The sequence below is a fragment of the Equus asinus genome, chromosome 8, assembly GCF_041296235.1.
Source record: "Equus asinus isolate D_3611 breed Donkey chromosome 8, EquAss-T2T_v2, whole genome shotgun sequence".
NCBI lineage: Eukaryota > Metazoa > Chordata > Mammalia > Perissodactyla > Equidae > Equus > Equus asinus.
In genome coordinates this window covers 96,413,214-96,429,811 of record NC_091797.1, presented here as the reverse complement: position 1 = coordinate 96,429,811, position 16,598 = coordinate 96,413,214, and the positions used below count along the sequence as shown (strand labels likewise).

At 45.8% G+C, this 16,598-nt stretch overlaps 1 protein-coding gene and 1 long non-coding RNA gene across 12 annotated transcripts in view; both read right to left on the bottom strand.

Annotated features, from left to right (window-relative positions):
- Positions 1–16,598, bottom strand: part of LOC139045952 (uncharacterized) — a 305,429-nt gene that overhangs the window by 244,279 nt on the left and 44,552 nt on the right. The window lies entirely within an intron of this gene.
- The window catches only part of LOC139039716 (cationic amino acid transporter 4-like), a 37,393-nt gene that overhangs the window by 3,988 nt on the left and 16,807 nt on the right, over positions 1–16,598 (bottom strand). For all 7 annotated transcript variants that reach the window (XM_070516482.1, XM_070516484.1, XM_070516480.1 and 4 more), the window contains 3 exons: positions 1,437–2,458; positions 391–977; positions 23–131 (listed from right to left, as the gene is read on the bottom strand). In XM_070516482.1, the coding sequence (XP_070372583.1) occupies positions 23–131; positions 391–977; positions 1,437–2,418 (1,678 nt within the window). In that variant the 5' untranslated portion in view covers positions 2,419–2,458. The remainder of the gene's footprint in view (positions 1–22; positions 132–390; positions 978–1,436; positions 2,459–16,598) is intronic.

Here is a 16,598-nt window from a genome sequence, read left to right as displayed (position 1 = left end):
TCCCAGCCTGGCCCCCACTCACCGAGAAGCAGACAGATGGACAAGCCCAGCCAGGTCAGGTAGCTCAGGTGCAGCATGAGGAAGACGTTGAGGAGGATGCTCACGGCGGGAATCAGGGGCACCATGGGAACCTGAGGGGACAAGGGCAGGGCTGGGCTGAGCTGCAGGGAAGGGCTGCTGGCCCAGGGCCTGATTTCTCGGGAGTCCACAGAGCCTTTCTCTGCCTCTGGAGATTCCAGAGACAAGGGCCCACCCGCCATGCAGAGAGAGGGGTGTGGGGCACTGGCCTCCCCCACCCTGCAGCCCTGGTGCATCCTGCCACGGCAGAGGAGGAAGGGGCGAAGGGAGCTGGCTGGGCTGAGCGCGGTGGGCGCTGGCTGGAGGAAGTACCTGAAAGGTGTCCTGCCGGCGCTGCTGCTGGTGGGCCCCCAGGACGAGGAGACTGAGCAGAAACGTGGCGGAGCTGAGCAGGAGCAGCAGGGTGTAGCCCCAGGGCGGGAGGTTCAGGGCCGAGTCCCCAAAGACCAGCACACAGTCCAGGGTGATGGCCGAGCCCACCAGGACACCGAGGGCCCAAGCCACAGCGGCTCCGGGTCTGCACCCACCCAGGAAGCGGAGGTAGGGCCTCAGGGCTGATCGCAGCTGCCCGGGCTCAGGTGAAGCCTGCTCTGTGCCCTCAGGGCTGTCTGGGTCCTGAGAACCGGATGGGGCCTTTCGGAAGCGTATAATGATAATGCTGGTGGGCAAAACAGTACATTCCAGCAGCGTCCCAATGGAGAGGAAGTGTACCAGTGCCTTGAAGTCCAGCAGCAGTGCCAGGAAAGCCATGAGGACCCCAAGCACCATGATGCCCACCACAGGCACCTGGGTCCGGGGGTGCACGTGGGCAAACACCTGGAATAAGAGCCCGTCGGCAGCCATGGCACAGACCATGCGTTGCAAGAACAAGAAGATGTTGAGCAGGACAGTGTTGATGGCTGCGGCAGAGGTTGGAGAGACATCAGCATGGTGGACAGGCCCACCTGGGGCTACAGCTGAGGCCAGGGCATGGGTAGCCCCTTGGGATCATGGGCATGAGTTTGCCTGGGCTCTCAGAGTGAGGCCGAGTGTATGTGGGTGCTGGATTGTTCCCCCTCACCACCCAGGAAGGGGACAGCCCAGTTTCAGTAACAGGCTCACTGGAGAATCTGAGGGCTAAATCCCTCTGCCTGGAAGGATCTGGAAGCACATGCCCAGAACTGACATTCTGTGTAGAACTGGGAGAGGTGGTGAGTAGGTCCCTCCCACAAGCCTGGGTGGAGAGTCTAATCATTAGCACCTTCCTGGGCCCAGGATGCAACTGGGAGCACAGGCCCAGAGGAGACGTGTTCCCTGGAGGCTTAGGGCAGGGCCCCACCACCCTGTTCCCTCCCACCTTGTCCAGAAGGGCCCCTTACCGCAGATGGAGCCAGCCGCCACAATGAAGCCCGCCCAGCTATAGCCCCGCTGGTGGAAGGCATCAGCGAGTGCCCAGTAAGGGTCCAGGCTGTGCCAGGGCACCATGAGCGTGAGGACTGTGGAGACGAGGATGTAGGTGCCAGCCACCAGGACAAGAGAGATGGCAGTGGCCTTAAGCACTGCTCGCTTTGGGTTCCGGGCCTCAACACTGGAGGCAGCAATAGCGCCAAAGCCCACGAAGGCATAGAAGCAGATGGCGGCACCAGTCATGATGCCGGTGAAACCAAAGGGCGCAAAGCCGCCCTCCTCAGCACTCCAGTTGTGCGGGCGGGCCAGGACAAATCCCAGGATGATGATGAAGAGGATGATGACAAGGCTGATGGCAGAGAAGGTGTGATTGACCCAAGAAGAGGTGCGGACTCCAGAGGAGACATATCCAGAAGCAACAAGTATGATGACAGCAGCCAAGAAGTCTGGGTACTGGGCCAGGAAGGGCACCTGCCAGATGCCGACATGGGCCTCAGTGAAGCTGCGGATGTTGTGGCTGAAGATGGCGTCTAGGTTGTGGCTCCAGGAGCGGGCCATGGCAGCTCCACTGATGAGACACTGGAGAAGCACAATCCAGCCAACGAGGAAGGCCCACAGCTCACCCATGGACACATAGGTGCAGAGGTAGGGAGAGTCCGTGCAGGGCACACGTGCCTCAAACTCCACGTAACACAAGGCTGCCAGCAGGGAGGCCACGGCAGCCACGCTGAAGGACACAATCACTGCAGGGCCAGCCATCTCCTGAGCCACAGTTCCCATGAGCACATAGAGGCCCACGCCCACCGTGGCACCCACGCCCAGCAGGGTCAGTTCCAGTGTGGTCAGGTGGCGCCGCAGCGACTTCTCCATGGTGGGCTCCTCCAGTGTCTTCAGCCGGTTCAGCTTCTGGCAAAAGTGCGCCAGTCTGGCGGTGCTGGGCAGTCCCCGGGCCATGGTTGACAGCTGAGAGGAGCACCAAGCCAGCTGCCGGCACCTACGAGGGTGAGAGGGGAGTGACAGTCTGCCCTGGGTCCTGACCAGCCTTCAGTCCATGTTCTGACCCTGCCCTGGGGACCCAAGCCTGGAACCACTGGCAGCTGCAGGGCTGGATGAGGCAGGCTCAGGGCCTGGCAGCAGGGTGGGGAGGAGGTCACAGGGAAGCATGGGGATCCCTTCAGCTTGCCTCCTGGGCAGAGAGGGAGCCTGGTCATGCTCCATCCCAGCATGCCTGAGTGGGGCCCTGAGGGTGGAGAGGGGGCAGCCCCAGGAGGTCCAGCTAGGAACCGCTCCAGTGCTCTGGGATCTGAGAGCAGGGTGGAAACCCGAGGATTCCCCAGAGCTGGGCCAGGCCCCAGGAATGGGAACAGGAGCGACTCTGTGTCCCTGGCTGTAACCCAGGTGGCCAACATGCCTCAAACTGCCACGTTCATACCCCAACCCCTGCCACTCCAGGCTGCTGTATCTGTGCACCCCGCTGGCAGTGGGGGAGCATTGGGCCCTGAGTCTGATGCCAAGGCCCGGCACCCCATCCCCACACCCTGACATCCCCATGCTGTGTCACTGCCAGAGCCACTTTCACCATGACCCTGTCTCCAGGCACCCTAGCCATGGCCTTCTGTCTGGAGGGACTTGCTGCGACTCATCTGCTGTCCCCATCACTGTCCCTCAGTGTGCAGAGCCCACCCCACCCCTGGGCCAAATCCAGCACTGGGCCCGGCCTCACAGTCATACATGCCCTCAGCCCACCCTGCCCACATCTCACACGGTCAAGACCAGCGCTCCCCAGGTTCTAGGGAAGCCCTGTGACTGTGCCCGGTTCACAGATGAGGAAATCCAGGCCTCCAGGTAAGCGACTAGCCCAGGTCACCAGGTGGCCTCAGGAGGCAGGTGGAGGCTAAGGTCCAGGTCTGGGTGGGGTCTGGAGCCCACCCGCTTTCCACTGCTGCAGACGTCCTCCTTGATCCCTCATCCCCACACACAGACTCCACCAGCTTGGGCACCATCCAGGCCCCTCGACCCTGGGAGGTGTGGGGGCTGCGGGAGTCAGGCAAGACACTGGTAAGATGAGGGTGTGAATGTGGCTGAGAGGCCCTAGGCAGTCCCTGACCTCTAGCACAATGGGATGGCAGTAGGCCACCCTCATCAACTGACGAGGGAGCGCCCGGCTGTGGGGAGTGTTCTGTGAATTGGCAGAACTCATGCTGGCTGTTCTGAGCTTCCAGCTACAGACAGTGTCCCGAAAGGAGGCAAGCAGACCCCGGGGGACCACCCCCAGCCCTCCAGCTTGGGTCACCCCTAGGGCCCTTCAGATACCAATGGCACTCCCTCCCAGCCCAGGAGCACCTGTCAAGCCTGGAGGACCCTGGGGGACCCTAACAGCAGCTCCCCACTGTGGATATCTGTGAGAGGAGTCGCGGACTGAGCATCTGCTCCATGCCAGTCCCTGCATCACGGGGACACATCTCATCATGTGACCAACACAACCCTCCCCTCCTGCTTATTTATTCCTGGGCTGAGTGGTCTTCGTCCTTCTGTTCTTCCCACTCCTTTGAAAGTGGAAAGGCTGGTGTGACAGGGTGTGAACTTGTTTACAGCAAAATGAGGACCATCCATCCAAGCAAAGCAAAACCAAAACAGTTGTCCTCTTCCCCCAGAACTCTCTCCATGTTGTCAGGTTTCTATGTGGTTTGTGGGATAGGACGTTAGGGGCACCTGCAGGCTGTCTGGCTCGGGGGCTGGTGACAGGGTGGTGGACTCCCAGGCAAGATGGTGCCACTTGGAGCACTCTGCCTTAGCCAGCTCCTTGCTCCCTTCTGGTATGTGGCTGACATTGTCTTGAGGAGCTTCTCAGATGGGCTCCCACTTCCTGCAGGGGTGACTCCTCCCACACCTCGCTCCTGTGTGGCCTAAACATAACTGAGCAGATGTTCCTTGCTCTGAAACGCCTTCACAGAAACCCAGAAAAATGCATTTCCAACCAAGAAGCCTGGGCAGTTGTGTAACAGGAGCTCCCCCAAGGCCTGACCAACGGCCACCTGAGAGCTGGTGTGCAGGGTTTCAGAGCACTGACTTTTCCTCTACTCAGAGAGGGGCTCTCACCACACCCCTTCACAGGGGCCAACACCCAATGTATACTCGTGGCCAAGCGTGGTCGATGCAGTAAACTGTAAACTTCCAGGGACATGGCTGGGCCAAGTGCTGGACCCCAGTGAGCAAGGCAGTTACACTGAGCAACACATGAAGATGCAGTGAAGAGCAAGCACCAAAAACACAAGACGAAGAGAGAACACTTCACACCTCATCCTACACAAGCCAGGAGCACCCTGACACCAAACCCAACAAAGACATCACCAGGAATGAAACCACAGACCAATATCATTTATGAATATAGATGCAGGATTGCTAGACTGAGTACTAGCAAGTCAAATCCAGCAACATATAAAAAGGACCAGAAGGAATTCATCCCAGGAATGCAAGATTAATTTAACATCTGAAAATCAATCAATGGAATATGTCACACCAACAGAATAAAGGACAAAATCCACATGATGGTCTCAAAAGACACAGAAAAAACAGTCCACAAACCTGGACTAGAAGGGACCGCCCTCAAACTGACAAAGACCATCCACGAAAACCCCTCAGCTGCTGTGCTCAGTGGAGAGAGAATAAAAGCTTTCCCCTTGCTCAGGAACAGCATCAGGAGGTCCTCTCACCACGTGTATCCAACATTTTACTGGGGCTCTGGCCATGCCAATTAGGTGAGAACATGAAATAAAAGGAATCCAGATTGGAAAGGGAGGAGTAAAACTATCTGTAACCACAGATGACAAGATCTTATATTAGAAAACCCCAGAGTCCACACAAAAAGTATTAGAACTAATAAACCAATTCAGTAAAGGTGCAGGACACAAAGCAATATACAAAAAACAACTGTATTTTTATACACCTACAGTGAACTATCCAGTAATGAAATTAAGAAAATAATTCTGCCTACAAAGCATCAAAAAAAAATTATGTATAAACATATTTAGAGTAAGTTTAACAAAAGAAATGCAAGACTTGTACACTGACAACTACTAAATGTCATTGAAAAAAATTAAAGAAGACCTAAATAAGTGGAAAGACATCCCATGTTCATGGACTGGAATACCTAATATTGTCAAGAAGGCGACACTCCCCAAATCCCTCTGCAGATTCAGTTAAATCCCTATTAAAATCCCAAATGCCTGTTTTGCAGAAATTATCAAGTTGATCCTAAAATTCGTGTGGAGATGCAAGGGACCCAGAAGAGCCAAAACAATTTTGACAAAGAGCAAAGTTGGAGGACTTACATGTTCTGATTTCTCAACTGACTACAAAGCTACAGGAATCAAGACAGTGTGTTACTGACATAAGGAGAGACATAGATCAATGGAATAGAACTGACAGTCCAAAAACATGGAAAAATAATTTTTAAAAATTTATGACCAATTTAAAATTATGGCCAATAGATTTTTTAAAAATAGAATTTTTTTTTACAGCAGTTTTAGGTTCACAACAAAATTGAGCAGAAGGTGGAGTTCTCATATTCCCTCAGCTCCCACACATGCACAGCCTCCCCCACTGTCAACATCCCCCACCAGATCAGCACATTTGTTATAACTGAGGAGCCTGCATTGACACATCATTATCACCTACAGTCCATGGTTTACATTAGGGCTCACTCTTGGTGTTGCACTTCCCATGGGTTTCAACAAATGTATAATGATGTGTGCACACTATTACAGTAAGCCCTAAAAATCCTCTGTGCTTCACCTATTCGTCCCTCCCTCCCCACTAACCCCTGGCAACCACTGATCTTTTCACTGTCTCCACAGTTTGGTCTTTCCAGAAGGTCATAGAGTTGTAATCGAATCATACAGTATGTAGCTTTTTCAGATTGGCTCCTTTCACTTAGTAATATGCACTTAAGTTTCTCCATGTCTTTTCACGGCTTAATAGCTCATTTATTTTTAGCACTAAATAATATTCCATTGTCTGGATGAACCACAGTTATTTATCCATTCACCTACTGAAGGACATCCTGGCTGCTGTCAAGTTTTGGCGATTATGAATAAAGCTGCTGTAGACATCCATGTGCAGGTTTTTGTGTGGACACAAGTTTTCAACTCATTTGGGTAAATGCAAGGAGCGTGGTTGCTGATTCATACGATAACACTGTGTTCAGTTTTGTAAGAAATTTCCAAACCGTCTTCCAAACTTGCTGTGCCATATTGCATTGTCACCAGCAATGAATGAGCGTTCCTGTTGCTCTGCATCCTCAGCAACATTAAGTGTTGTCAGTCTATTGGATTTCCGCCATTCTAACAGGTGTGTACTGGTATCTCATTGTTGTTTTAATTTGCAATTCCCTAATCACATAGGATGTGGAGCAACTCTCATATGCTTACTTTCCAAATATATGTCTTTTTTGGTGAGATGTCTGTTCGGATATTTTGCCCATCGTTAATTGAGTTTTTGGTTTTCTTATTGTTGATTTTTAAGAGTTCTTTGTTTATTTTTATAACAATCTTTTATCAAATATGTCTTTTAGAAATATTCTCCCCTAGTTTATGCCTCATCTTCTCATTCTCTTGATGTCCAATTCCTTTTTGACAAGAGTGCCAAACAACTCAATGGGGGAAACAATAGTCTTCTCAACACACTGCAACAACTGGATCTCCACATGCAAATGAATGAAGTCAGACTGCTACCTCACACCACATGCAAAAATTAACTCAAAGTGGATCAGAGACCTAAATCTATGAGCTGAAACCATACAAGCATACCTTGGAGATATTGTGGTTTCAGTACCAGAGCACCACAATAAAATGAATGTCGCAGCAAAGTGAGTCACATGAATTTCTGGGTTTCCCAGTGCATATAAAAGTTTTATTTACACTGTACGGTCTATTAGATGTGCAACAGAATTATGCCTAAAAAAAGAATTAGAAACATTAAAAAAGACTTTATTGCTAAAATCATCATCTGAACCTTCAGAGAGTTGTAATCTTTTTTTTGGGAAGAGTCTAGCCTCGGTGTTGATGGCTGCTGACTGATCAGGGTGGTTGTTGCTGAAGGTTAGGATGGCTGTGGAGATTTTTTCAAGACAACAATGAAGTCTGGAACATCAATAGACTCTTCCTTTCACAAACAATTTGTCTACAGCCTGTGATGCTGTTTGATAGCATTTTACCCACAGAAGAACTTCTTTAAAGTTGGAGTCAGGGGCTGGCTCCGTGGCCGAGTGGTTAAGTTCGCGCGCTCCGCTGCGGCAGCCCAGGGTTCGGATCCTGGGCGCGGACATGGCACTGCTTGTCAGGCCACGTTGAGGCGGCATCCCATATCCCACAACTAGAAGGACCTGCAACTAAGATATACAACTATGTACCGGAGGGGTGTGGGAAATAAAGCAGAAAAAAAAAAAAAAAGGTTGGCAACAGTTGTTAGCCCAGGTGCCAATCCTTAAAAAAAAAAAAAAAAAAAGGAAGATTGGCAACAGTTGTTAGCCTAGGTGCCAATCTTTAAAAAAAAAAGTTGGAGTCACTCCTCTCAAACCTTGTCACTTCTTCATCAAAGTTTATGTAATATTCTAAATCCTTTATTGTCATTTCAACAATCTTCACAGTATCTTCCCCAGACTAGATTCCATTTCAAGACACCACTTTCTTTGCTCATCCATAAGAAGCAACTCCTCATCCATTAAGTTTTGTCTTGAGGTTGCAGCAATTCAGTCACATCTTCAGCCTCTACTTCTAATTCCAGTTCTCTTGCTATTCCCACCACATCTGCAGTTTCTTCCTCCACTGGAGTCTTGAACCCCTCAAAGTCATCCGGGAGGGTTAGAATTAACTTCTTCCGAACTCTTGTTAAGGCTGGTATTTTAACCTCTTCCTATGAATCATAAATGTTCTTAATGGCTTGTTGAATGGTGAGTCCTTTCCAGAAAGTTTTCAACTTCCTTTCCCCAGATCCATCAGAGGAATCACTATCTATGACAGCTATAACCTTATGAAATGTGTTTCTGAAATAATAAGACTTGAAAGTGAAAATTACTCTTTGATTCATGATCAACATTACTGCCCAGATTCTGCAGGATGGATGTTGTGTTAGCAGGCACAAAAACACTATTCTAATTATACATCTCCATCAGAGCTCTTGGGTGCCAGGTGCATTGTCAATGAGCATTAATATATTGAGGGGGAGTCTTTTTTTTCTGAGCAGTAGGTCTCAACATTGGGCTTAAAATATTCCACAAACTGTGTTGTAAACAGACGTGCTGTCATCCAGGCTTTGTTGTTCGATTTATAGAGCATGGGCTGAGTAGATTTAGCACAATTCTTAGGGACCCTAGCATTTTCAGAATGGTAAATAAGCATTGGCTTCAACTTCAATCACCAGCTGCATTAGCCCCTAACAAGAGAGTCAGCCTGTCCTTTGAAGCCTTGAAGCCAGGCATTGACTTCTCCTCTCTAGTGATGAAATTCCTAGATGGCATCTTCTTCCAACAGAAGGCTCTTTTATGTGCACTGAAAATCTGTTGTTTAGAGTGGCCCCCTTCATTAATGATCTCAGCTGGATCTTCTGGAGAACTTGTTGCAGCTTCTCCATCAGCACTTGCTGCTTCACTTTGCACTTTTATGTTACGGAGATGGCTTCTTTCCTTAAATTTCATGAACTAACCTCTTCTAGAGTCAACCTCTTCTTCTGCAGATTCTTCACTGGCTCAGCCTTTATAGAATTGAAGAAAGTTAGGGCCTTGCTCTGCATTAGGCTTTGGTTTAAGGGAATGTCATGGCTGGTTTGATCTTCTATCCAGAACACTAAAGTTTCTCCATATCAGCAATGAGGCTGTTTTGCTTTCTTATCATTCATGTGTTCACTGGAGTAGCACTTTTAATTTCCTTCAAGAACTTTTCCTTTGCATTCATAATTTAGCTAACTATTTGGCCCAAGAGGTCTAACTTTTGGCCTATTTAGGCTTTTGACATTCCTTCCTCACTAAGCTTAACCCTTTCTGGCTTTTCATTTAAAGTGAGAGACATGCAACTCTTCCTTTCACTTGAACACTTAGAGGCCACTCTAGGGTTATTAATCAGCCTAATTTCCATAGTGTTGTGTCTCAGGCAATAGGGAGGCCTGAGGAGAGGGAGAGAGATGGGGGAATGGCTGGTGGGTACAGCAGTCAGTACACCCACAACATATATCAATTTAGTTTGCTGTCTCACATGGGCACAGTTCGTGGCACACCAAAACAATTACCATAGTAACATCAAAGATCACTGATCACAGATCAATCTAACAAGTTAACAATGATGAAAAAGTTTCAAACTTTGTGAGTATTACTGAAATGTGACACAAAGACCCAAAGTGAGCAAATGCAGAAGGAAAAATGGCGCTGATACACTTCCTTGATGCAGGGTTGCCACAAACCTTTGATGGGGTTCAGGGCAGGCCACCCCAAGATGTGCCACTCTTTTATGCAGATTATTTTGAGCTGAAGACAAAGCTCAGAAGAAACTGGAAGAAGATTTGACCTTCCCCCAAATTGCCTAAAAAAATTTAAGCTAAAAGGGCCTGTCCCAGGAGGAGCTCTTACCATGGACAATTCTAGGTGTGGGGGGCAGGGAGGCATCTAGCAAGGGCCATTGTATCAAAAGGTCTCTTTCAGGGCCCACTGTCTGTAGATGGCACAACACAAACATTTGTTTACCAAATATGAACTCTGCTCATCTTCCTGTAAATTGTCTTCTCCCCTTTTGAACTCTCAGACCTCTGTCTCCCTCTCCTTAGCCCAGAAGGACACATACACCTCGTTTTGCCTGACTGTCTTTGGAATTCTTCCTGCTTATGTGAGTTCCTCAAGTACATGTATTAAACTTTCTTTGATTTTCTCCCGCTAACCTACCTTATGTCATTTTTAATTCTTTGACCAGCCATGAGAACCAGAAGGGGAAAAGGGGAGAGATTCTCCCTCTTCCCCACACCTTCAATTTGTAAAAAATGCAATATCTGCAAAGCACAATAGAATGAGATATGCCTGTAATAGCTGTTATGATATGTCAAATTAATGCTTGTTAATTAAAGCCCTGGGGGTATTGGATGGTAAGTCTTAGTTCACCAAAAGACCACAAAGGTATCAAAATAGAGAAGTTTGTTACTCACAGGTTCTGGAGAAGGTCCACAGCAAACCTTGAGGGGCCGCACAAGGGAGTTAAGACAGAGGGCAGGCAGAGAGCAGGGCAGGACCCAGGGCATATGCCTCTATTGGGGTCTGCAGGTAGAGTGCTTTGGGGTTCTCAGGCTATGTCTGGATTGGTCAATTCAAACCAAAAAGAGGTTTTGGTAAGTCTCACAAGGGGTTATCTAAGGGGTGCACAGGGGGAAAGCTGTGGGAGACAGAGAGAATGCTTCTCACAAGGGCAGTGGTGGAAGCCATACCAGAAACTTCCACTGACTTGTGACTCTGCTGGTGGTTATCTACGGTGTGCACTCTCAGGAGGGGCTAGTGTCACTTCAAGGCCCCTGCAGGCCACTTGTCCACGTGAAATGGATGCCGAGACAGCAATGCTATGGAGAAGTTTAGCTAAACTCCCAAGAAACTCTTAGAAGAAAACAAACAAGTAAATCTTCATGACTGCAGATTAGGCAATGGCTCCTTTCTTTGTTTTAGTTTTTACTTTTATCGAGGTAACATTGGTTTATAACATTGTATAGGCTTCAGGTGTACAACATTATAATTCAACATCTGTATACACAACAGCGTGCTCACACCAAAAGTGTAGTTTCCATCCATCACTGTATAATTGACTCATTTTCCCATTTCGCCCTCCCCCAATCCTTTCTTTAAATATGACAGCAAAAGCTCAATCAATCTAAGAAAATGTAGATAAGTTGGACTTCATCAAAATTGATAACTTGTGTGCACAAAGGATACCATCAAGAAAGTGAAAAGAAAATCCACAGAATGGGAGAAAATACATGCAATCATATATCTGATAAGGGGATTGTATCCAGAATATATAAAGAACTCTTTTTTTCAATTATTTTATTGAGGTCATATTGCTTTATAACATTGTGTAATTTCACGTGTACATTATTATCTATCAGTTTCTGTATACACTGCATCGTGCTCACTACCAATAGTCTAGTTTTTAGCTACCACCATACATATGAGCCCCTTTACCCCTTTTGCCCAGCCTTCCACCCCCTTCCCCTCTGGTAACCACTAATCTGTTCTCTTTATCCATGTGTTTGTTTATCTTCCACATACAAGTGAAATCATAAGGTATTTGTCTTTCTCTGTGTGGCTTATTTTGCTTAACATGATACCCTCAAGATCCACCCATGTTGTTGGAAATGGAACAATTTTGTCTTTTTTATGGGTAAGCAGTATTCCATTGTATCTTCTTTATCCATTCATTCACCAATGGACACTTCAGGTGCTTCCACATCTTGGCTATTGTGAGTAATGCTGCAATGAACACGGGTCTGCATATGGTATTTGCATTGTTGTATTGTTGATTTCATGTTCTTTGGATAAATACCCAGTAGTGGCATAGCCGGGTCATATGGTTTTTCTATTTTTAATATTTTGAGAAACCTCAATGCTGTTTTCCATAGTGGCTGCACCAGTTTGCATTCCCACCAGCACTGTATGAGGGTTCCCTTTTCTCCACATCCTCTCCAATATTTATTATTTTTTGTCTTGCTAATTATAGCCATTTTGACAGTTGTAAGGTGATATCTCATTGTAGTTTTGATTTGAATTTCCCTAATAATTAGTGATGCTGAACATCTTTTCATGTGCCTATTGGCCATCTGTATATCTTCTTTGGAAAAATGTCTGTTCATATCCTCTGCCTATTTTTCATTGGGTTGTTTGTTTTTTGTTGTTGAGTTGTTTGTGCCCTTTGGAACTTAACCCCTTGTCAGTATACAATGTGCAAATATTTCTCCCACTTAGCGGGTTGTCTTTTCGTTTTGTTCCTGATTTCTTTGGCCTTTCAGAAGCCGTTGAGTCTGATGTAGTCCCATTTGTTTACTTTTTCTTTCGTTTCACTTGCCTGAGTAGACACGGTAGTCAAAAAGATCTTCAAAGACTGATGTCAAAGAGGGTACTGCCTATATTTTCTTCTGGAAGTTTCATAGTTTTACATCTTACCTTCAAGTCTTCAATTCATTTTGAGTTAATTTTTGTGTATGGAGTACAATAATGGTCTACATTCATCCTTTTGCATGTGGCTGTCCAGTTTTCCCAACACCATTTATTGAAGAGACTTTCCTTTCTCTGTTGTATGTTCTTGGTTCCTTTGCTGAAGATTAGCCAGTCTGTAGACATGCAGTTTTATTTCTGGGTTTTCAATTCTGTTCCATTGAACTGTATGTCTGTCTTTGCACCAGTACCATGCTGTTTTGATTACTGTAGCTTTGTAGTATATTTTGAAGTCAGGGATTGTGATGCCTCCAGCTTTGTTCTTTTTTTCAGGATTGCTTTTGCTCTTTGGGGTCTTTTGTTGCCCCATATGAATTTTAGGATCATTTTTTCTATTTCTGTGAAGAATGTCATTGGGATTCTGATTGAGATTCCACTGAATCTGTAGATTGCTTTAGGCAATTTGGACATTTTAATTGTGTTTATTCTTCCAACCCATCTGCATGGAATATCTTTCCATTTCTTCAAGTCATCGTCAATTTTTTTCAACAATGTCCTATAGGTTTCCTTGTATAGGTCTTTCACTGCCTTAGTTAAATTTATTCCTAGATATTTTATTCTTTTTGTTGAGATTGTAAATGGGATTGTATTCTTGACTTCCCTTTCTGCTTGTTCATTATTAGAGTATAGAAATGCAACTGGTTTTTGGAAGTTGATTTTGTACCCTGCAACTTTGCTGTAGTTGATTATTTCTAATAGTTCTCCAACAGATTCTTTAGGGTGTTCTATATATAGAATTATGTTTTCTGCAAACAGTGAGAGTCACTTCTTCCTTGCCAATTTGGATACCTTTTATTTCTTTTTCTTGCTTAATTGCTTTGGCCAAAACTTCAAGTACTATGTTGAATAAGAGTGGTGAGAATGGGCACCCTTGTCTTGTTCCTGCTCTCAGAGGGATGGTTTTCAGTTTTTCACCACTGAGTATGACGTTGGCTGTGGGTCTGTCATATACAGCCTTTCTGATGTTGAGGTACTTCCCTTCTACATCCATTTTATCGAGAGTTTTTATCAAAGATGGATGTTGGATCTTGTCAAATGCTTTCTCTGAATCTACTGAGATCATCATGTGGTTTTAACTTGTCATCTTGTTAATGAGCTGTATCACAATGACTGATTTGCAGATGTTGAACCATCACCGCACCCTCATGTAAATCACACGATCATGGTGTATGATCCTTTTAATGTATTGCTGTATTCAGTTTGCCAATATTTTGTTGAGGATTTTTGCATCTATGTTCATCAGCAATATTGGCCTGTAATACTCCTTCTCAGTGTTGTCCTTGTCTGGCTTTGGGATCATAGTGATGTTGGCTCATAGAGTGAGTTAGGAAGTGTTCTGTCTTCTTTGATTTTTTGGAATAGTGTGAGAAGGACAGGTACTAAATCTTTGAATGTTTAGTAGAATTCTCCAGAGAAGATATCTGGTCCTGGACTTCTATTCTTGGGGATGCTTTTGATTACTGTTTCAATCTCTTTACGTGTGATTGGTTTATTCAGATTCTGTATTTCTTCTTGATTCAGTTTTGGGATGCTGTATGAGCCTAAGAATTTATCCATTTCTTCTAGATTGTCCAATTTGTTGATACATAGGTTTTCGTTGTATTCAGTTATACATCTTGGAAAGTTTTTATTTCTCCATCGTGACTGAAAGATAGTTTCACTGGATAGAGTATTCTCAGCTGAAAGTTTTTGTCTTTCGGTGTTTTGAATATATCATTCTGCCCTCTCCTCGCCTGTAAGATTACTGCTGAGAAATCTTCTGAAAGCCTGAAAGGGGTTCCTTTGTAGGTTATTTTGTTCTGCATTTCTGCCTTTAATGTTTTTTCCTTGTCATTGACTTTTGCCAGTATTATTATTATATGCCTTGGAGAAGGTCTTTTTGTGTTGTTGTAATTATGAGTTCTATTGGCTTCATGTACTAGTAAGTGCAGTTCTTTCCCCAGGTTTGGGGAATTCTCAACTATTATTTCTTTGAACAAGCTCTCTGCTTCTTTCTCCCCCTCCTCTCCATTTGGAACACCTATAATCCTTACGTTGCTTTTACTAACCAAGTTGGATATTTCTTGAAGAATTTCTTCACTTTTTATAAATCTTAGTTCTCTCTCCTCCTCCACCTGAAGCATTTCTAGATTGCTGCCCTCTAATTCACTAATAATGTCCTCCATTACCTCAGCTCTATTTTTTATGGTTTGTAGAATATTTTTTATCTCATTGTTATGTTCATATCCAGAATTTCTGTATAGTTTTTTTAAGGGCTTCATCTCTTGGGTGAAGTGTTCCTCTGCTCATTAATTTTATTCCTAAGCTCACTGAATGTCTTTCTGAGTTTCCACGTAACTCACTGAGTTTCTTTATGACAACTATTTTAAATTCTCTGTTATTAGGTTGCAAATTTATGTGACTTCGGGATTGGTTTCTGAAGACCCGTCATTTTTCTTCTGCTCCAAAGTGTTACTGTAGCTCTTCATGGTGCTTGATGAACTGATGCTTCCCTGGCACATTTGTGGTAGTATCAGATGGCAGATTCTACCTGCCACCACTGGGGGGAAGCAGGAGCTGTGTTTCTGATCCTGCCTCTTCTGCTTCGAGTTGTGCAGGTACAGCTGCATTTGCATGTGCTGGCCACAGATGCTCAGTGTGTTGCCCTCATTAGGGTGGGGCCTCCTTATCCAGTGGGTGGGTTGTACACCCACATGTGGGCCAGCACTGTGCTTATGGATGGTTTGGCTGAAGTGCTCTGCTTGGTGGGTGGGGTGCCTTCGTGGACGCTGAGCTGACACCACTTGCCATTCTGTAGGGATCAATCCCTCAGGTGGGGCTGCCACAGCACAATGAGTGTCCCCACTGGCCGGGATACCATTCTCAATATGTTCGCGCATGTGGGCCAGACTGCACCAGCCTCCTCTTACAGTCACACTGACCACTGTGTGAGGCTCCACAACCTGCCTCCTTGCTGCTGGGGAGCAGGTGGGGTGTGCTCAACCAGTTCCACTGCTTCCCAGAGATACAGTCCACTCTCTTTCATAGGTAGAGCTGCATGGATCTCCCAGGATTCCCGTTGTGCTGTGTGGAAATCCTCTGTTGGTTAACGAACGTCTGTTTAGTTGTAACTTAGAGGGGAGAGACAAAGGGAATAGCTCACTCTGCCATAATGCTGTCTATGAAGAACTCTTACAACTCAACAAAAAAAAAGACAAATAGCCCAATTTAAAAATGGGCACAGGATCTGAATAGACATTTCTCCAAGCAAGATATGCAAATGTCCAATAAGCACATGGAAAGACTCCTGACATCACTAGTCATCCGGGAAATCCAAATCATCCCCCTAGGATGGCTACAGTCAAAAAGTCACTTAAGAGCAAGTGTTGAAGATGATGTGGAGTGACTGAAACCATCATACACTGCTGGTGGAAATGTAAGATGGTGCAGCTGATATGGAAAACCACTGGACACTTCCTTAAAATGCCAAACATGAAGTTACTATACGATCCAGCCATTCTCCCCCTAGGCATATAAGCATGCCATGAAAACATGTGTCCACACAAAAAAACTGTACAAGAATATTCATAGCAGCGTTACTCATAATAGCCCCAAAGTAGAAACAATCCAAATAGCCACCAACTCATGATGGAGAAAAAAATTCAAAATATCCATAAAATGGAATTTTATTTCTCCATAAGAAGGAATAAAGTGGTGATACAACATTGATGAATCTTGAGATCATTATGCTAAGTAAAAGAAGCCAGTTAAAAAAGACCACATAGTGTTTGATTTCATTAGTATGAAATGTCCAGAATAGGCAAATCCATAGAGACAGAGAGTAGACTAGTTGGTTGCCAGGGGACGGGGGAGAGGGGAATGGGAAGTGACTGCTAATGGATAAAGAGTTTCCTTTTGGGGT